Source organism: Callospermophilus lateralis, chromosome 4 (assembly GCF_048772815.1).
Source record: "Callospermophilus lateralis isolate mCalLat2 chromosome 4, mCalLat2.hap1, whole genome shotgun sequence".
Lineage (NCBI taxonomy): Eukaryota > Metazoa > Chordata > Mammalia > Rodentia > Sciuridae > Callospermophilus > Callospermophilus lateralis.
Window position 1 is genome coordinate 68,333,454 of NC_135308.1, and position 22,075 is coordinate 68,355,528.

General features: G+C 47.8%; 1 protein-coding gene across 1 annotated transcript in view; it reads left to right on the forward strand.

The window, feature by feature from the left end:
* The window catches only part of Prmt8 (protein arginine methyltransferase 8), an 86,258-nt gene that overhangs the window by 26,248 nt on the left and 37,935 nt on the right, over window positions 1-22,075 (forward strand). Inside the window, exons 2-3 of the mRNA XM_076852552.1 lie at window positions 7,979-8,164; window positions 19,313-19,468. Of these exons, the coding sequence (XP_076708667.1) occupies window positions 7,979-8,164; window positions 19,313-19,468 (342 nt within the window). The remainder of the gene's footprint in view (window positions 1-7,978; window positions 8,165-19,312; window positions 19,469-22,075) is intronic.

The following is a 22,075-nucleotide window of genomic DNA, read 5'->3' on the forward strand; positions in this document are numbered from 1 at the left end:
AGATTGGATTACAGAAACGGTTCTCAGTCAGAGCCCAGATTGTTTCCTTCGGAACATTAGTTTCTAGCATGTTGATAGATTTCTTAGTAAAAAAGAGTGCCACAGTCATAAATTTGGTGGTACCAGACACCCTCATTCCTGCTTGGAGATTTCCAATTTATTTTAGCAAATGAAAGGCTTAGAAGTATCACAAAGAAGAAATCTCTTCAGCTTATCTGCACAAATGTACCTGTCCACCGAACACTTTCTTGGAGGGACTATTCTGTGGAGTACAGTGTGGGCAGCGCCAGTTTAGACCAGTGATTCTCAAACTGAGTAGTGTATGGAAGTCCCCTGGGGGGCTTGCTGAGCACAGATTGCTGGACCCCACTCCAGAGAGGTTTCTGATAAAGCCTAGACATTTTGCCTTTCTTTCTTTCTTTCTTTCTTTCTTTCTTTCTTTCTTTCTTTCTTTCTTTCTTTCTTTCTTTCTTTCTTTCTCTCTTTCTCTCTTTCTTTCAGTTGTAGATGGACACAATATCTTTCTTTTATTTATTTATTTTTATGTGCTGAGGATCAAACCGAGTGCCTCATGCATGAGGAGGAAGCACTCTACCACTGAGCCTACTCCAGCCCCGACATTTGCATTTCTTACAAACCCCCAGGTGATGTTGATGCCGATGGTCCATGGATCACACTTTGAGAACCACAGCCCCAGGCCCCTTCATGAACCCTGGCTCAGCACTTCCCAAGCAGTGTACTCAGGAGAGCGGGAAGATGGGGACTGAGAGTGGTGGGTGATAGCACCTGAGAGAAGGGGATTCCAGGAAGTGCAGCCTTTGGGGGGGGGGGTCTTGACTCCAAGGTCACAAAACAGCACATGACATGACGAGGGCTCTGTCAAGATACCAGAATTACAGACAGAGACACTGTTAACAGGAAAGACAAATGGATGACAGTAGCTGACACTCAGTGGCAGGCAGCAGTAGCTGCCTTGGCCCCTGCATTTTGGTTAGGGAAGGGACAACTTGAGAGGGTCTGTGCCCAAGAAGCCCACTCTAGGGGCATTAGGAGTCCTGGAGCAAGCTGGAGAGCCCTGCTGGCCAAGTGCGAGAGGACAACAGAGACATGCAGGACCAGCTGCACCGGACCTACCCTAGACTCTTGGGGTTCTGCACCCCAGGTAAGAGGCAGTGGACTAGAGCTACTTGCTGCTTCAAGATGACTTTGTGGGGTCCCTTATCTGTGCCCAGTGACAGGAAACATGGGTGAAGGAGAGCAGATAGGAAGGTGGAACTCGGGTCTTCTTTGGCCAAAGGCAGAGGTGAAAACTACTTATTTGCAGTGTGATCTTGGGTAGTAGGAGAGGTCCAACGGCCCTATAGAGCCCTGCCTGGCGTCACACCATTGCAATGTTCTCTGTGTAAAATTCTGATCTCTACAGGCAGACAGATGGTGCTCGTCGAGCTAACTCTTTATGTGAGTACCAACTACAAGGGCCAAGTTCAGATCACAGCCTCGTGCCTACACGTCGGGGAGTGACAGGGTGCAGTGAGTGTCCAGGGCAATGCTGGTGGAAGGGCTGGCTGCAAGGACAGGGTGGGAGGAGAGAGCAAAGGCAGTTGGGGGGGGACAGGTGAGGCCCACCCCTCCTCTGCTCCTCTGCAGTGTCCCAGCTCCTGCCATCCTGTCCTCTCTCTTCCCACCTTGGGGTCTCCAGGCCACTGCTGCGGATGAATGGCTTGGGTTAGAAAAAGCTCTCTTGACATTTGGAGAACAGAGCAGGATTTGGCTCCTCTAGTGGAGCCTCTTGTTCTCAGGGAAAAAAAATGTTTTTACAGCTTGGGCTGGTGCCAGTAGGAGCCATTTATAGCCCAAAGGGCTTGGGTTAGCTTCAGCAGCCTGGCGCGGAAAGCACTGGCCTCTCTCTACTCTCTGCATCCCACCTTCCCCCTTTAAAAGAAGCCCCTCCTCTCCACTCTCCTCTTTCTTCTCACCGGGCCCCCACCACTTTCCTACTTTCTTGAAAGTTCCGTTTCTAGATCTACCTCTGGCTTTTCTTACGCAGTTCTCGGTTTCTCCATCTGCAACCTGGAGCCGACTGTCCGCTCCCTTGGAGAAGTGCCTGTAGGAGCTTAGTTTCATGGAAGCACTTTGCTCTGGGCAGTCGTTGCTTTCCTGGGCCAGCTTTGCCACTCGTTTCCCAGCACAAGGCCTGGCCTCCTGCAGTAGCTCAGTTGAGCTCAGCTGGGCTGAACTGAGCTTGCCATAGCACCAGTGCTAAGGGCGCGGGCTTCAGTGTCAAACAGACATTGGTTTACATTCTGGCTCTGTTCCTCGCTAGCTCTGGGCTCTGGCAAATGACTCAAATATCATGGAACTTTAGTTTTCTTGTCTGTAAATTTCAGCACCTCATGGAATTATTATGAAGATTTCGTGAAATGACACTTGGAAAGTGCTTGGCACAGTGGGCCCAGGTCAGCAATAGGCATGTCCAACATTGTCCTTCATCATCTGCTGTCCTTTACAAGTGGAGGTGGGTTAGATCAAAAATGCTCTCCTTGGGTCCCCACCCATGTGTGGGAAATCTCACCCATTCTTCAAGGACCAATCCAAATGCCACCTCCTCAGGAAATGATCTTTTTGGCCTCCAACTTTTGTGCTCTGATGTCCTTTATCTCCATGTTTTGGGGTGCCCAGGCCTGTTCACCAAAATATAACGGACAGACTAGGAGAACACCTAGCTGAAGAGGCCCCTGGAAAGTCCACCCCAAAGGCAGGACAGTCCTGGTCAGTAGTTGGCATTAAGAGTAGAAAACAAGTCACAAAGCTATCCAGTGGGACATAATTTTCAGCCTGTCACCATCACAGACCTTCAGCAAACGGCGGCGCCCGAGGCTGGGCCCTCAGAGGAGGTGGGGAAAGAGCAGGGCCCTTTCCTCGCACTGGGTCCCCGGTGGCTTGGGCAAGACCAAGGTAGAGGCGACCGTGCAGAAACAACCGCCAAAACTGGACAGCAGGCGAAGCAGGCAGGACCAGGACTCCAGGGTGGCAAAATGTCCAGAGAGAAGGGGCTTGGGCCCTGGGGGTGCTCTTCAAGTCTTCCCAGGGCCCTGGGTAGGCAGACAGATAAGCCAAAAGCCAAGTTTTCCGATCCCCTCCGAGGACCTTCATCTGCAGTGGAGCCATCTTTTATAGTAGATGTCTGGATTCCTGCACTGGTTCCTATTTGTCTATATGGCGACCTGTAGCGGGCTATGCATCTCAGGTTTCTTCCCCAGGAGCTGCACACTGCCTTTCTGTGGTAGGTGTTCAGTAAGCATTTGCAGCTGAATGCTCGGGCCACTTCCCCTTCTTACTCTGGAGAAGACTTCTGGGAGAGGACATACCGAATAGCCCATGCTCAGAGGGACAGGTCCCCCCTAGGAGACTGAGCTGGGCTGGCAGCCTTTGGGAACAGAGACTGGCCTGGGACAGTCACCTCTTTGTCTCTGTGGCCTGTGGCTATTGAAGTCCATCCTCCCCCAATCCATTCATCCCTTTGCCTTAAAAACACAATGTGTGGCACACAATAGATACTTTGTAAGTTGGCTGTTGGGGAAGGAGACTATGGAAAAGGGGATCATGGAATCAGGGTTGAATGACCCCTAAGGGTTGCAGGAGGCCTGGTGACCCTGACCATGCACAATGCCTCGACTAGTTAGGAGGTTTTCTTTTAGCATATTTAAATGGAGTCAATATTGGGGCCAGCTTCATGTACACCATTCGAGGTGGCTGTGCACTGCCTTCTGAGCTCACTGTCACCCCGGATAGATGAGGCTCAGAGGGTCCTGAATGAAGGTCGACTTGGTCCTGGAGCCCTTTGCTGGACACAGGAGTGCAATGCTTGGATTGCACTCCCTCAGGGGAGGGTCAGTCTTGGGGCTGGAGGAATGAGGACACCTCCTCCCCACTTTGTTGTTTGTCTCCCTGTCCCCCCCCCACCTCTCTCCCTGGGTCTCCAGGGGGCTCCAAGGTCCTCATGGGACAGTAACTCTGACTTCTCTCCTAGGCCCATCCTCACGCCCACTCCCCACTTCCCTTGGAGCCTCTCCCACAGGCACACTTTCAGGACCCCATCCCCAGAAATAGTTTCCAAAGCAGAGTCCCAGCCTCAGTTTCTCTCCAAAGATCTAGGATAACTTTTTCCTTTTCTTTTTCAATATTATTATTCTTAGCTATTTACAAAGAGTTGTACCATATTAATGGCATCTGTTTCAGAAAATATTAAAAGCAAGCACAAGAACAAAGAATCAATTGTTCTTAGCCCAACTCTCTGCAATAGTCACTGCCAGTTCTGGTGCCTTCTCTGAATCTGCCCTCTTCGCACACAGGCAGGAACAGGTTTTAGTGGCTAAAACGCAGTCACACAGTCTTTCCTTATTGTGCTTGTCATCTTCAACCAACAATTTACTGCACTCTATCTTTGTGTTATTAGACACTCTTCCCATGACATTTTTAATGGCTGCATAACATTCTATTGTGGAATACACCCTCGTGGATTTAATTAATTTTGTTTTGTGGAGCATCAAAGTTAACTACTTTTTGCCGTTATGGACAACACCATCATGAAATTTTTGTAACTACATATATATGATTATTACAATGCTCTAGGATAAATTTTAAAATGCAATTATGGGTTAAAGGATTTGTGTTTAAAAAATTTTTTAGTGACTTCCAAAAAGTCTTGACCTATTTACATTCCCACAGGAAGTGGGTGAGGGCAACTGCTTTTTTTTTTTTTTTTTTTTAAACAAATCTCACAGTTTTTATGGGGACCACTTGCATTTTGTTGTTGTTGTTGTTTTGAATTTACCTGACTGCTGGTGAGGTTTTTTTTCCTGCATGTTAATTTGCCATTTATATTTATTCTTGCATGAACAGAGCACAGACTCTTTGTCCACATTAAATTGGCCGTGTTCTTCTCTTCCTTACGGGTGTGTTAGGAGCTCTCTCCATATTAAGGGTATTAACCTTTGTCACACGTGAGGGTGTACTTCCAGTTTGTCATTTGCCTTTCAATTTTGCTCCTGGTGTTTATCGACTGGCACTGTGTTGATATCTGCTTGCTAGACATCTTGTCTTATAGGACTTGATGACATTTCAGACTCCACATATCCAAATCTCCCCCACCCCCACCTGCTCTTCCCGCTGACTTGCTTATTCTGTTAATGTCACCGTTTCCCTACTCACCCAGGCTTGAAACATGGAGGTCGTCTTTGATTCCAGCTCCTCTCTCTCCCCCCACGGTCCATCAGTTGCCAACTCCTGTAGATTCTCTTTCTGCATTTCCCTGGCGGGCAGCCCCTCTACCACCCAGCAGTTCAGATTTTCATTAGGTCTTGACTGGACTTTGAAAATAGCCTCCTAAATGCATCCCTGGTCTCCCTTACCCGAGTCCCTCTCCTCCTTTCTCCTCCGTGTCCCCTCCTGCATGCTGCTCTGGTATTCATCTTCCTGAAGTAGGGCTCAAACAGAGAACTCCCTGGTTGAAGGGGCAACTGCTCCCCATGGTCTTCTGTATTTAACTACAACCTCTTAACCTGGCCTTATTTTTCTTTCAACTGAATGAATCCCCCACTATCGCAGCCAAGCTGCTCCCAGCAAGCTCACTGCCTTCCCACCCCTTCACCATTTGCCTAAGCATCCTCTCCTCCTAGAATTCCCCCACACCCTCGCCACCTACCCAAGGTCCCCAGCTTACCCTGTGGCCAGCTGTCCCAGGATTTCCTGATTCTCTGAGTTAAAGTAAATTCTTTCTCTTTTTGCACCCTCTGAACAATTTCCTTGAACTTCTTTTTCAGACTACACCTTATTCTAGCTTCTGTGGAGTTGTTGCGTGTTTTAGGGTCTAGGAAAAAAAAGAGTCTTTAGAGGTTACAGTTCCCATATGTCTGTTTCTTTCACAGGATCCACACAGTGCCCTGCTAGAGCAGAAGTGCAATAGGTATTTGTGGAATTAAAAGCCACACTCCACATAGCTGAATGCCCTAAGATTGAAAGTCATTACTATTTCCTGCTGACTCGCAGCCTTCTGGGAGACAGTTCATGTATTAGCTCATAGTTAGAAGAAGACAAGTTGCCTCTGCAGAAGGCCAAGATGGGGTGGCAGCCTTTGGAACCAGTGATTGGCTGATAGTCATCTCTTTGTCCCCAAGACCCGTGTCTGTTGAAGTTGAAGGCCCCCAAATTCATTTGTCTCTTTGCATTATGCAGTGTGTGGCGTGTGGTAGATACTTCATAAGGTGGCTGTTGGGGAAGGAGACTCAGGGATCTCAAGGAAAAGGGAAGCTAGGAATTAGGTGAATGACAGCTAAGGGTGCTGGGCCCTATGACCATTGCTGTGGACAATCCTGGACGGGTTAGGAGTTTTTCTCTCCTTAATATATTTAAATGGGAGTCAATATTGGGGTCAGCTGCATGCATTGAGACTTCTTCGGCTTTAGAGGTGACTCTGCAGCCTGCATAGGAGTGTACAATTGACACAGTCTATTTTTAGCCTCCCAGGGACCGTGACCAGCATCCCAAGCCGAGAGTGGACACACCTGCTGCATTCTAATGAGGCAGCCCCGCTTGCCTCTCTGCCAGCCTGCCCAGGATCTTGTCGACCTAAAATCCGATGTTGCTAAACTGGGAAGCCTGCTTATTTCCCAGAGGTGGTAGCCTAGATATACCAGGAAATGGGACCATCACCCTCCCCCAGCTCACTCCTCCAGCCCTGGACATGGGACATTCTTGGAGCCAAGTGCACCACATCAAGGAGAAGGGATGGAATCCCTTGGATTTTCTATTTTTTTAATCTGCTGTGTTCTAGGATTCCTCTGTTTCCCTTAGGAATAAGTCTGAGCTGACCCAGTTTATGGAAGAGAAAACTGAGACATAAGTGGGGACATGATTTATGTGGTCAGAATAATAGTAATAGTCAAAATAAATAAGCACTCCCTGCATTCCAGGAAGTGTACAAAGTCTTTATGTCTACAAACTCATCCAAATGGCCTTGACAGTTCTTATAGGCATGCTTTATTATGATTTGTATTTTACTGAGGAATAAATGGAGTCATAATGGTAACAAATGACTTTCAGGACCACAGGGCCAACAAATAGCAGTCAGTTTTGTAGTGTTGTAGCAAAATACCTGAGGCTGGGTGTTTGGTAAAGAAAAGAGGTTTATTTGGTTTACAATTCTGGAGGCTCAAGAGTGTGGCACCAGCTTCTACTGGGCTCTAGTGAAGGCCTCATGGCGGGTGGTATCACAATGGTGGGAGTGTGAGCAAGAGGGAGAGATCACCTAATGAGACAGGAAGCAGAAAAACAGAGAAGGGCCATTCTTGTTCTTTTATAAGGACCCTCTTGAGATTGAAGCAGGGTCCCACTAGAGAGCTAGGTCTAATTCCCTCCAAGGACATCTCCCAATGATCCAATCACCTCTCATGAGGCTCCGCCTCTTTCAGATTCCATTTTCTCTCACATTGCCACACTGGAGATTAAGCCTCCAAACACAGGGACCCTCAAGGGACAAACCACACCAAACCAGAGCAGCTAGTGGACACAGAGCTGGGGTCAAGACAGCCTCGGCTTTGCTCTGGAATCCTCATCCTCAGGCACCGCTCTGTGCTCTGTGGCTGTCTTTCCCTTTATTGAGAGTTTCCCACTCACATCTAAAGGAAATTTGGTTCTCCCCATTTCACAGATATGGAGACTAAGGCCTAGATCAGCTCAGGTCACCTGGCTAGCAAGAGCTGGACCTGGGTTCAGTCCAGGTCATCTGACTTATCAGTAGGCTGCCACCTCTCTGTGAGTCTCAGCCGTCCGTCTGACTGCCAGGGAGCTGGAAGAGGTCATCAGCCCTTCAGAATGCCTGCCGAGGAGGACCGGAGAGGGCTCGGGAGGGAACAGGAAGAGGAGTGAACGATGCAAGGACAGCACCTGTTAACACTGGCTCTCCCTCTCTCCTCCTCAGGTGAGCAGTCCCCCCTCCCAGCCCCCACAGCCCGTCGTCCCACCCAAGCCTGTACCATGTGTCCATCATGTGTCCACTCAACCCAGCTGCCCGGGGCGGGGCAAGATGTCCAAGCTGCTGAACCCGGAGGAGATGACGTCGCGAGATTATTACTTTGACTCCTACGCCCACTTTGGGATCCACGAGGTAAACGTCCTAAGCCAGGGGTGGGGTAGAGGGCAGGTGGGACAAGCTTGGCCCTGCCTTCTTGTCATTGTTCAGGGGCAGCATGACTCTGAACCAACACGAAGTGAACCCTCCCAGCGTCTCCAGGTCCTGACCCTCTCGGTCCCATGGGCCCTTCTCGGGGGTCGGGGTCAGGCCGGCAGCAGGCCAGCAGTGCGGGCCAGTGTGCTCCACAGCCCGGCAGAGTGCGAGGGGCGTTCAGGGCTTGTTTGATTGACATTCCGTGCCCGTGTCTCTCCCCAGCCGTGATCCCTGGACACTCAGGATGGACTGGATGGTGTTGGTCCTCACAAGGAGCTCAAGTGCTTGCATCCAGAGTCCTGAGGCTGAGAGGGCCTTCTGGAGGTCCTGATGTCCATTCTTTATTTCTTATTTTGGTACTGGGGATTAAACTCAGGGGCCTTCAACCACTGAGCCACATCCCTAGCCCTATTTTGTATTTTTATTTAGGGTCTCACTGAGTTGCTTAGTGCCTCGTTTTTGCTGAGGCTGGCTTTGAACTTGCGATCCTCCTATCTCAGCCTCCTGAGCTGCTGGGATTACAGGCGTGCACCATTGCTCTGGGCTCTGGTGTCCATTCTTTAGAGCGACGAACATCTCCAGGGGAAGAGATGTGGGAAGTGTCCTCGGCCGTCTGGCCCAGGTCTGATACCTGATGATGCTCTGGAATTTCTTAGGTCTAAATGCCTGTCTTCCACCATAGCAGGGTCAACTTGTTACCATGGAACAGACCAGAGCCTCCAAACAAGAGGCTTCTTGGCCACAGGGTGGGCATGATGGTGCCCCTACTCTATACCACCCGTTGTAATCCCTAACACTCTTAAGCTACTGGCAGTAAACAGCTAGCATATATTGAGTGCTTACTAAGCCACAGTCATGGTTCTAAGTACATTAAATGTATCATTTCATTTAATCCCAATAAAAACGTATGAAGGGAAAATTTTCATGATCCTCTTACTGTATGAAGAAAACATTGGAAAAGAAACAAAAGTTGGCTTGCTATGCAAATGCATTTTCAAATTAGAGGCTGCTGTAAGCTCTGCCTGTAGCCATTGCAGGAAGGTGTTCAATAAGAAAAGCCAACATTTAAAAACATTCCAGCGCTTACTGCCTGCTGGGTGTTGTTCCAAGCATTTTGTATGATTGGCTCCTTCATTTCTCCAGTTGCCTCTGAGAGGCTGGTATTGTTGTTTGCCCCCATTCTACAGATGGCCGAGGACCCTAAGAATCAAATCCGCTCTCCTTATCTGTTTTCAAGGTCACGAGCTAGTGATACAGAAATAGAAATTAAACTTCCACCCTTGGCTCCAGGGACTTCATTCCCGACCACTATGCCCTATGGCCTCTGTCTCCTTCTGTCTTCATTCCCTTTCTTTGGTAATAGGGATTGAGCCTAGGGGTGCTTAACCACTGAACCACATCCCAACCCTTTTTATACATTTTTTAAAATTTTTGAGACAGAGTCTCGCTAAGTTTCACTCAGTTGCTTAGGGCCTTGCTAAGCTGCTGAGGCTGGCTTTGAACCCTCAATCCTCCTGCCTCAGCCTCCCAGGCCGCTGGGATGGCAGGCGTGCACCATCCTGCCAGGCCTCACTCTTTCTCTCTCTCTGGAAACCGCTCATGTGTTTCTACTGGACTCATTTGTTTCTGCTGGTTCCTTGGCAGCCCCACATGGCGGCAGAGGGTGCAGGGGGGCCCCTTAGTTACTTCTGGACTCAGGGCTCAGCCTCATTTACTCCAGGGAGGCTCAGGCTTTGGCTTGTTAGAGCTGCCCTCTACATAAGACCATGAGGCCTGAGCCTGTGGGCCAGGGAGTTGGGCCTGGAGCTCACTTCTGAGGGACCTTGCCCAGGAGGGGACTGAGTGCCGTTCAGGACAGGTGGGTGGACTGCACTGCTCACCATCGGTGTGGGGCCTGGGGATGTGCCCAGGGCCTTATTCTAGGCCTGTGAGAAGCTCTGAGAACCTCAAAATCTCCCCCATCCCGCCTCGAGATCCTGTCTCTAATTAAAGGGCATGACTTGTGACAAATGCTCATGAGCCTGTGGCTCTGGGCACCCATTCCAGGGCACACTCCTGTGGAGAAAGGAAAGTGCCCCAAACACCTGCCCTTGGGCCAGCCGGAAGTCTCCCTGCTAGAAACCAGCCAACCACGACCTGTACCCCAGCCAGCCTTCTCCTGGCTTCTGCCCCCACCTCTAACTGTCTGCACCTTTCTCCGGATTGGCCTGTCCCCAGCTCTGAATTGCTGGGCCACCTCTGGCACTTGGAACACACTCTTCTGGGCTATTTTTGATCTCTATAATTCCTTTAGGACTTTATGTCCCCAGCTTGGGACCCAGAGCTTGGCCCACTGTCTGTTGACATGGCTGCTAATCTAGTCACTGGGAGGATGCCTGGTCAGCACGGTGACCCGACACCAGAGGAATATGACTTCCACTTGGGAAGGGTCACCTAGGGCCACCAATTAAAATACCAGACCAGGTTCCCTCAATTGTGTGAATTGAGAGAAAAACCAGCCTTGATGAACATATGTAAACCTCGTGCAGACTGAGCAGGGGACTTAAAGGACCTGCAAGTTCTAGAAAACTCCTGAGTCCTGGAAGAGTCCTTAGCAACCTTCTCATCAGAAGTAATTCTGCACAATTATCTCACATCCCTCCTCTGCTGTTCTAGGCCATTCTAGACCCTGGCTGCGAGAGAAGTACACAGTCCTTTAAAGCAGGGCAGCTTCCTTCACCCCTGAGGTCTCCTTCCCCTGGGTTCAGTCTCAAGATCATCTGGGGGCAGGGGCACGAGGATGACTCTTACACTGTGCTTGCAGGCGAGGGCCTCTGGTTTCTTGTTGTGGAGCAGTAGGGGTCTCTACCCAGTCATTGCCAGGCAGCTTGCACGATGCTCTGCCTCCTGGGTCTGGGCAAGTCCTACGTCTCACCGTGCATAGCTGGGTGGCAGCTTGGCTGCCCTTTCTTTCACACAGGACAGGGGTGGGGTGCAGCAGCCTGCTGATGAACAGCCATCAGTGGATGTTTGAAGCGTAGCACACTCAGGTTGGCTTTGATTCACCTGTAAATAGTAACAGGAAGCGCCCAGTGGTGGGCAGGGTGCAGGGGACTGTTGGGTTTCTGAAGAGCGTTAGCAGGAGGTGATTCTGGACGTTTGTGCTCCTCCCTTCCCACAGCTCCATTCAGAGACGACTTGGTACCCAGCCTCCTTAGAACAGGGGCCAGGAGGGGAAGACTGTGGCCTTCCAATCCAAGGCTTCTCTGAGAAGGACGGACTCCAGAACAGGAGCTGGAGTGACAGATGTGTGCTTCCTGAACCTTCCACCCAGAGAGGAGGGAGTGGGCTCTGTGACCCTGAGACCCGGGCTCTGACTTCTCAGCATCTCTGGAAGTCAGTGCTGGGCTTGGTGCCTCTGCCTCAGGAAGAGTCCTGGACAATGTAGCTGTGTCCTGCACCCCAAGCCCTGGGCACGGATCCCACTCCTGGCCAGCTCCCTTCTTTGAACCATCTTGCAGGTCCTGTTGAAATACATTCTTTGGGGCCTCATTTCCTAGCAATTAGTCCATGTGCTGTGGTGTGCTTAATAGGCAAGGAAGCGGGAGACAAAGCCATCCTCAGCTGGGGGCTGGGAACTGCTTTCAACAGAGAGCCTGGCATGTTCCCGTCTGAAGGCATCTTTGGGGCATCCTCCCAGGAGCCACTGAAGCAGGGAGGAGGAGGTGGAGAGGGAGCATTTGCTCTTGGCAGGCACAGCTTTCGTCTTCCCAGCATTTGGACCTTGCTCCTGTGGTTTTGGGCCTTAAGGAAAGGAGGAAGCGGCCAAAGAAGTGACAGAGTTGTGAATCCAAACAGGACATCTGGGAAAGTCCTCACCAGCAAACATGGGGTCTCCAGAGGTGCTCAGCCAACACAGGAGAGGCAGTTAGGCAAGGACTGAGGATTTCAGACACCTTTGTCATTATTTTCCTCCACTCTCTGCTCACCCGCAACTATTTCCTTGCATGGAAGAAGAAAAGGTGTGTAGTTATTACAAAGATCCAGACCTGTTTGGGTTTCACTTTTGTGAAACTTACTGTATTTATTCAGTCAACCCAATAGCCCTATAGAGTAAGTGCTATTATGACCCAATTTTCTTTTTTTTTATTGTATTGATTCTTTTATTATTTGAATTTTTTAAAAATATCTTTATTATATTTACTTATTTTTATGTGGTGTTGAAGATTGAACCCAGTGCCTCACGTGTGTGAGGCAGGCACTCTGCCACTGAGCCACAACTCCAGCCCCGATGATCCAATTTTCCAGATGAGAAAATTAAGGCTAAGCCATGGACTGGGTCAGTAGAGCTCAGTAGCAGTGGAGGTATGATGGAAATGCAGGGATTCTGGTTCTGGCATTTTACCATATGCCGTACAGACTTTGTGTTTACTGAGCATCTACCATGCTCCGAGCCTAGTCCTGGAGATATTGTCCAGCTGTTTGATGGTACTGGATCTCAGAGATTTCTGAGACAGAGAGGTTTAAAGTCTTTTAAAACAGAAGAAAACTCAATGTAACTAAACTTGTTCTACTTCTACTAATATCACAGAGATCAATCCCAGGTAGCAGAGAAGCAGTGGCTAGTCCTCATGCCTTCTTTTCACTTTCCATATCTCATAAGAATCTCCCTTGCAATCCACCCTAACTGGAAACATAAGAGAAAGAGATTCTGGGAAATGCGATTCAGCCTAGCCAAGGTGACGTGTGTGTAATCATCATAACATATGATTACAGAGATCCAAAAAACACAAATGGAGCAAGACCTGCAGAACTAAAGAGAGAAAAAGGCAAATATCCAATCAATCAGTCAAATACTTTTAAGACATTTCTCATTGTAGTTTATAACAAAAATACACACACACACACACACACACACACAAATGAATAAGATGTAGAAAACTGAATGTTACAAACAGTTTGAACTAATTGTAATTTATAGAGCATTACATCCCAAACTATGAAAGACACGTACTTTTCACATACATGGAAATATTCACTAAGATAGATCATGTGCTGATGTGTTAGTCAGCTTTCTAGCACTGTGACAAAATACCTGAGACAATGAACTTAAAAACAGAAAAGTTTTGATTTAGTTTACAGTTTTGGAGAGTTCATTTTGTGGTCCGTGGGCCTATTGCTTTTGGGCCTATGGCAAGGGAGAACGTCATAGCAGTGAGCACATGGCAGACCAAAACTGCTCACCTCATGTCAGCTGGGGAGCAAAGAGAGAATCAGGAAGCGACAGGGACACAATATCCCCTTCAAGGACATTTTTCTAGTGACCTAAATTCCTTCTACTAGGCCGCACCTCCTAAAGGTTCCATCACTTCCAATGGCACCGTGGCAGGGAGGGAGCCTTTAACATACGGGCATTTTGGGGACATTCAAATTCCAAAAATGGTTACCAAAAAAAGAGATCTACAAATTTCAAAAATTAAATAAATAAATAAACAAACAAATAAATAAAATCAAACATGTTTTTGTTAAAAATATATTAGAAACCAAACGTAGTATTTATCCAGAAAATCTCCAGATAATTGGAAATCAAGCAGCACTCTTCTTGCTTAGGGTCATGGTTAAGAGAAGAAAACAAAGAGAAACGAGAAAATATTCCAAACTAAAGGATAGTGAAAACACAGCATATCCAAAGTTGTGGGATGCAGATAAAGCAACATTTAGAGGGTAACTCATAGCTTTGAATGTTTATGTTAGAAAACAAGAAACAAGGTGTAAAATCAATGATCAAAGCTTCTGCCTTATAAAACTAGAGAAAAAAGAACAAATAAAACCTAAATAAGTTTAGGAAAGGAAATTATAAATATGGGAGCTAAAGTCAATGGAATAGAAATCAACCCAGAGAGAAAACCAACAAAACCAAAAGCTAGTTTTTGAACAGACTGAAAAAACTGATAACACCCACCTCAAGTGATCAAGAAAAAAATCCCAGAGAAAACACAAGTTATAGAATCACAAATAGAGGCAAGGACATCTTTGTAGTTGTTCTGACACTCAGCAGGCAATGAGAGAATTATTGGTCTGCCCATATATTTGATATCTTGAATGAAATGGATAAGTTCGTTGGAAAAATAACCTTGTCAAAACTGATACAAAGTACATAGAAAGCTAAAATAACCCTTCACTAATGAAACAAATTAAATTAATAATTGAAAACTTCCCCCAAAAAAACCCCAGGCTCCTTTTTTTTTTTTTTTTTTTTTTTTTTGGTACCAGGGATTGAGACCAGAGATGCTTAACCACTAAGCCACATCCCCAGCCCTTTTTATTTATTTTTTATTTGGAGTCAGGGTCTCACTAAATTGCTTAGGGTCTTGCTAAGTTGCTGAGGCTGGCCTTAAACTTGTGATCCTCCTGCCTCAGACTCCTGACCCTATGGTTTACTAGCGAGTAATATCAAATAGTTAAAGGAAAAAAAAATACGCATCTTACACAAATGTTTGTGAAAAGTGTTGAGAAGAGGATCCTTTCTAACATACGAGGTGCACCCAGCAGAGCTTAGCAGGGAGGGTAGAAAGAAATTTCAGATTAACATTCTCATAAACACAGATACAAATATTTGTGGCAAAATGTTGGTAAAGAAAATCTAGTAATATTTAAAAAGGCTGATGCAGCATGACATTCAAAACCAGTCTATGGAGTTACACATTAACAGAACAAAGGAGGAAAGTCATGCACCATCTCAAAAAATGTAGAAAAGGTATATGACAGAATTAAATACCGATTCATGATCAAAGCTTTCAACCAGTTAAACAGAGACGGGAACATCTTCAGTCTGATTAAAAAAAAATTCATGGAAAGCCTACAGCTAAAATTTTACATGCTGGTGACATGTTACATATTGGAATGAAGGAAGGATGTCTATCCTTGGCAATTCTGATCAGTGTTTTATTGTGAGTGCAATAATAAGGCAAGAGGAAAGAACAAAAAACAAAGGGCAAACAGATAGGAGGAAAATTAGTTTTATTTATAAGCAACAAAAAATTTCTACATAAAAAAATAAAGAAATCTAGAAAACAAATAAAAATCCTACCACGTGGTGTGGGCGAGGCTGTGAGATACAAGGTCACATATACACTAGCCCCTGGAATCGGGTACTTTTGAGAGGCCTTAGGCATGACTATCAAACAGTTAAGAATCAATTGAATGGAGGAAATAAATGCAAGATCTCTGCACTGAAATCTATAAATCATTTTAGAGAGAAATTAAAGAAGACCTAAATGAATGGAGAACTGTATCATGCTCTTGGCTTGTAAAACTCAGTTGTGCTAAGATAACAATTCTCCCCAGATTTACCTACAGAGTCACTGTAACTCAATCAACCCCAGGAGATTGCTCTGCATGAATTAATAAGCAGATTCTAAAATTCATACAGAAGTGCAAAGGACCTAGAAAAAAACCAAAATGATCTTGTAAAATAAGAGCTAAATTGGAAGACTTCCACTACTTTATTTCAAAATTAATATCAACTTGTCAAGTTGGTGTGGAATTGGTGTATCAGTGGAGCGGATTAAATATCTGAAAGCCAGCTGTGTAAAGGCAGTTGATCTTGACAGAGGTGACAAGGTCATTCGAGGTGTGGGGGGATGACAGCCTATGCAGTCGGTGGCGCTTGGAACATTTATTTATAAGACAAAACATGGGCTCACACCCCACCTTACCCACTAACAGAAGTAAACCTGACATGAATCAAAGACCTGAATGTAACCACAAAACCTCTGGAAGAAATTATAGACTATCTTTGTGACCTTGGGATAAATTCAATAGGAAAGAAAAAGCACTGATAATGAAAGAAAGAAAAAGCCTGAGAAATCAGCCTTTATCAACATTTAAGACTGGCTCAATAGATATTGTTGAGAAGAGAAAGGCCAACCACAGATTGGGAGAAGATATTCAAAATATTTTATATAGCTGGCAAAAAGAACTTGTTTCTATTAATATATGAAAAAAAAGTTCAACCTCTCCTGCAATGAGAGAAATGCAAATTGAAACTACACTGAGATTCCATCTCACTCCAGTCAGAATGGCAATTATCAAGAATACAAGCAATAATAAGTGTTGGGTAGGATGTGGAGGAAAAGGCACACTCATACACTGCTGGAGGGACTGCAAATTGGTGCAACACTCTTAAAAACAGTATGGACACTCCTCAGAAAACTTGGAATGGACCCACTATTTGACCTAGTTACCCAACTTCTCAGCATATACCCAAAGGGTTTAAAATCATCATATTATAGTGATATAGCCATATCAATGTTTATAGCAGCTCAATTCACAATAGCTAAGCTATGGAACCAACCTAGGTGCCCTTCAACAGATGAATGGATAAACAAATATGGCATATATACACAATGAAATATTACTCAACCATAAAGAATGAAATGATGGCATTTGCCAGTAAATGGTTGGAGCTAGAGACTATCATGCTAAGTGAAATAAGCCAATCCCTAAAAATCAAAGGCTGAATGTTCTGTCTGATATATGGACGCTAACACACAATAAGAAGTGGGGAGGGAAGAACAGAAGTTTATTGGATTAGACAAAGGAGAATGCAGGGAAGGGAGGGGAGATGAGTATAGGAAAGACAGTGGAATGAATCAGACATAACTTTCCTCTGTTCATATATGAATACACAACCCGTGAAACTCCACATCATGTTCAACCACAAGAATGGGAAATTATACTCCATGTATGTAATAATATGTCAAAATACACTCTACTATCATGTATAGGTAAAAAGGATACATTTAAAAAATAACTTATTTCTAGAGTATGTCCACTCCTATAATTCAGTAAAAACAAGACAAACAGCGCAAGGGAAAAAATGTCAAAGGGCTTGAATTGACATGTCACACACACACACACACACACACACACACACACAAGGTAAATATGAAGTGTTGTGGCTTAGATGTGGTGTCCCCCAAAAGGTCAAGGGTGAGACAATGCAAAAAAGTTTGGAGGATGAATGACTGGGTTATAACCTAACCTAATCAGTGTATTAGTTCTCAGTGGGATTAGCTGAGTGGTGGCTGGAGGAGGTGGGAATTGGGGTGTGGCTATGGGGTGTATATTTGTAGAGTGGAGTCTCTCTGCTCCCCGATCATCATGTGAGCTGCTTCCTTCTGCCACACTCTTTGCCATGTTGTTCCTGCCTCATCTCGAGCCCTGAGGAATGGAGCCGCTGTCTATGGATTGAGCGACCTCTGAAACTGTAAGCCTCCAAATAAACTTTTCCTTCTCTACAGTTGTTTTGGTTGGGTCTTTCTTCACAGTAGTGAAGAAAGCTGACTAAAACAAATAGCCACCGAGCACATGACCTACAAAACAAATAGCCATTGAGGAATTGCAGTTAAAACTACAGAGAGACACCCGTTCAGGGGCTAGAATTAAAAATGGTTAGAACTAAAAAGACTAATCGTACTAATTTGCTGGGATGAGAAACGACTTGGACTCTCAGACGTTGCTGATGGTGGCGTAAAATGGTACAACTCTTTTGGGAAAAGATTTGGCAATTTCTTATGAAATTAAACGTGCACCCACCTTAAGATGCAGAAAATTCAGTTCTAGGTATTTACCCAAAGCAAATAGGAATGTGCATCCTCCAAGATCCTTACACAAGGATGATTATGGCAGCTTTATTTATGATTAACAAACAAACAAACAATACTGGAAACAATCCAGACATGCATGAACAAGGGAGCAGACAAAAACATTGGTGGTGCTCGTGCCATGACGTGCTAGTCAACAACAAAAACTACAACATGGATACGCGAAGCCACGCGAAGCCACGCGAACCAATGAATCTCGAAGCTTTACGTGGAGCAAAGAAGCCAGACACAAAAAGGCGCATGCCAGCCGGTTCGATCTGCACAAAGGCCTGGAACAGGCAGGAGAAAGCCTGGGGACTGAAATCAGAATATTGGTCGTGTGGACTCGGGCAGGAACGGGCGCCGCTGGGGAGCAAGGCACCTTCCAGGGTAAAGGAAATATTGCGGATCTTGCCTATGGTCGTGGTGCCGGTGCATACGGGTCAAAATCCTCACACTGGCCACTTCAGTCATGTGCTACACCAGGGTGTTGCAGGCACCCGGGACCCCATGGAGGGCTGTGGCCATTAGATCGCAGCCTGGCCACGTCCAAGCTTGTATGATGTTCATACAGCGAGGAAGTCACCTGGCCACACACTCCTCAGAAAGCATAAAGTGATGCATGGCCACTCTTAAAATCTGAGCTTTTTATTGTATCCAAATTGTATCGATAATGTTGATTTCTGTGGAGAAAAAAAATAACCCAACACTGTTGGTGTGAGTTAGCTGAAAGCATCTGTCCGTGATCTGAATGGCCAGAGGCCCCTGCCTTACCATACACAGATCCATCATGTTCTCATTGGGCAACAGACAGTTTTCACAGTTTATCAGGTTCCAGTTTTTACCAAGCACCTTCTTCTGGAGAGAGGAGCATGTCTTCCATTCTCAAAAACAAACAAGCCAAAGAAATGAAAGTACATACACATTAAAAAAAAAAAAGTCTTTAATAACCTGTTCAGGAGTTGGGGCTGTGGCTCAGTGGCAGAGCACTTGCCTCACACATGTGAAGCACTGGGTTCGATCCTCAGCATCACAAAGAAATAAATAAACAAAATAAAGATATTCTGTCCATGTATAATTTTAAAAATATTAAGGAAAAAAAAAACCCTGTTCAATGACAATTCTTTTGCCATAGCAGAAAATTCTGCTTCGGATCTAACCTAAATCTCTCACATTGAGTTGGAGTCATTGCTCCCTGTGTTCTTTGGTAAAATAGAACTTTCTAAAGCTCGGACCTGAGCTTCTCTTCTGATGGCACCAAGTTAGTTTTCTGGGTAGTTTGGAACAATGCAGGGAGTCTCTGGCCCAGCTGCCCCACCCTAGTTTTCTGTGGCTGTGCCCAGTGATACTGAGATTCTGGAAGCACTTTCTGGGGTGGTCCAGGGGTGCATGGCCCTGCTGTCCCCCTGGTACCTTGACTGTCTTGACCTTGCCTTGACCTTGACCTTCCCTTCCACCACAGGAGATGCTGAAGGACGAGGTGCGGACGCTCACTTACCGGAACTCCATGTACCACAACAAGCACGTGTTCAAGGACAAGGTGGTGCTGGACGTGGGCAGTGGAACTGGGATCCTCTCCATGTTCGCCGCCAAGGCCGGGGCCAGGAAGGTGTTCGGGGTGAGCGCGCCCTGCCCTCCCCACCGCTTCGGTTTCCCGGAGCTGGCCCTGCCCGCGCCTGCCCCCATCCCTCCTGGAGGGGCAGGCTTGCTCCCGAGGAGTAGAGAAAACCAAGCGTGGCTCTCGGGGTGGGCAGGCTCCCTGTCACCAGGCATGGCCCCAACCTTTTGCCCTGGCGACTGGTGACATTTGTGAAGGGCTTTGGCTCTCCTGATTTTTGGGCCTTTCTGAGGTCATCCTTAACTTCCAGAACTGAGTTCTGCCCTCGCGGGTTAGACGTGAGCTCTGGTCAGACCCTCTGCACTTCCACCCATCACGTGTGTGACCTGGACATTTTACGTCTCCGTCTTGTCTGTAGAATGGCAGGTCGGCAGAACCTTGCCCGTAGGCTGTGGTGAGCCTCAAACGTGGAAGTGCTCAGAGGGTGCCAGGCCGATGGCCAGAGCTCAGGGCTTGTTGTCATGGCTGGGGGTGGGGGCTAGCAGAGGGCAGGCAATCTCCTTCCTCTATCTTTAAGGAGCAAGTTGGTCCCTTTAAATCTGCTTTGGCGCTGCAGGCCTCTGGCTGGAGAGGGAGGCTGCTCTGGGAAGCCTCCCCTGGCTCCCAGGATGTGGCCACGCAGCCAGGACAGGGAAGGGCAGGGAGAGTCGGAGCTGGAAAGAACTGGGAAAGAGCTCTGAGCTGCCAGCCCTCGATGGAATACGGCTGAGGGTCCAGGGCTGGAAAACAGAGGCTGACCCCTAGTGAACTCCAGCGGGCACGTGGCAAGGCCCTGGGGCCTGGAATAGTGCACAGGAGCGTGTTTCTAGCTGTGCTGGGCCACTGGAGCCTGCCCTCAGGAGCTCCAGGCTCCTGGGTCCACCAGAGCCCCCAAGTCCCCTTGGGCACCCCGGTCCCCGAGGCTGGCCCCTGAGCCTCCAACAGGACAGTGCTCCTTCCTCTCTCATGCCCCTGGGACAGTGGCTGTAGGTCTTCTGGGAGCCCAGGCTTTCCTCGGGGTACCTCGGATGCAGCCTTGAACAGGAACAGCTGTGAAAGTTCAGCTGAGACCTGTGCTGAGGGGAGGGGCCCACGTGATGCCCAGGAGGCACATTGTCACCTGTCGTCATCGTCATCGTCATCATCGTCATCATCATCGTCATCATTGTCATAGTCACCATCATCATCACAGCTGTGACCTCTCCCCATCAGGCTTCCCGACACCAGGACAGAGGCCCCCAGCAGGGCACAGATTCAACCCGCAGAAATGTCACGTGCCTTCGAGGTGCCCTTGGGGTCATCTGGTGATCCCTGCCTGCTTTCTCTCCCAGGGCCCAGGCCTAGGTAGGGGACGGGACAGTGCTGGGAAAGGCAGCGCCGTCCCTGGCTCCTGAGTCACAGGGGCTCCAGCCAAGGAGCTGTCAAGAGCTCCCAGCTGTGGGGACTTGGCACAGCCTCAGCGGCTCTCATAGGCAGCCCGCCACCCGCCTGGCCGGGCTTCTTTCCGGATGGCTCATTTCACAGGCTCTTCTCTCCCAGGCCCCTCCCCGGGGGGGAGATGGTGGCCAGGGTGGAGCATGGAGAAGGGAGGAGAGACCACTGTGAGCCACAGGAAGTGGAGACAGAGGCAGAGAAAGAGACACGGAGGGAAATGAAGAGCAGAGAGGACCAGAGAGATGTGAGGAGCCAGAGAAACAGCAGGATCAGAAAATAAGGAGGAAGAAAAAGAAGGAGAAAGTGTGAGAGGAGGATGGGAAGGCAGGGCCATTAAGAGTGGAGGAAGATGACAGGGCCGGGGACAGAGTGGCCTAGCGTGTCCAGGAAGCCGTGGGCAGCTGGTGCTGGAGTTTCACACTTGAACCCACCTTGTCCTCACAGGACCACCTGAGACGGGCTGCACCTTGTCTCAAGGCCAGAGAGGCCCAGGTAGAAGGAGGTGGAGGCCCGATGGGAGACCAGCTCCTTGGCCAGGAGCCTGTGTTTCCAACGTTCACCTCAGTAACCTCATGGGGATGGGGGGATGGAGGCAAGCAGGGAGAAGAGGAGGACAGAGGCATGGTTCTGAGGATCGTGAGACCCGAGGGCCAAGAGCTGGGCAGCCCAGGAGCGGGGAGGGCCTCCTGGACCTGAGCTTGGGCTAGGGTCTGCCTGCTCAGCTGCTTCTCTAATAGTGACCAGACCCATTTCCAGCCCCAAAGGCAGACACTGATTGTCAGAAACTCCCTCGGTGGCTCTCTGCAATGACTTCTGAAGAGAATGGTCCCTTCGTGAGGCCCTAGGGCAGTCTGAGATGGGTCAAGCCCAGGGCCTTGGCATAGGATAGCCCTGTGGGAGAGCCAGCTAGGGAGGTAGGGGCAGCTCTTGACAGATGCCCATCTGTTTCCCAGAAATCTCTGATAGCACATCCTAGGCCTGGGGCTTGATCTCCAACTATTCCCACAAGGTCCTGCTGTGAGCTAATGACCCATTCATCTCTCAAATATGTTGACCCTTCACTTAGGAGGCTTAAGGATCCTAGAAAGGACTTCCAGATTAAAAGAAATAAATCCTTTCAAAAGTGGAGTCTGCAGAAGGGTTGCATGAGTCAGCTTTCATTACTGTCACAAAATACTCCCAATAATCAACTTA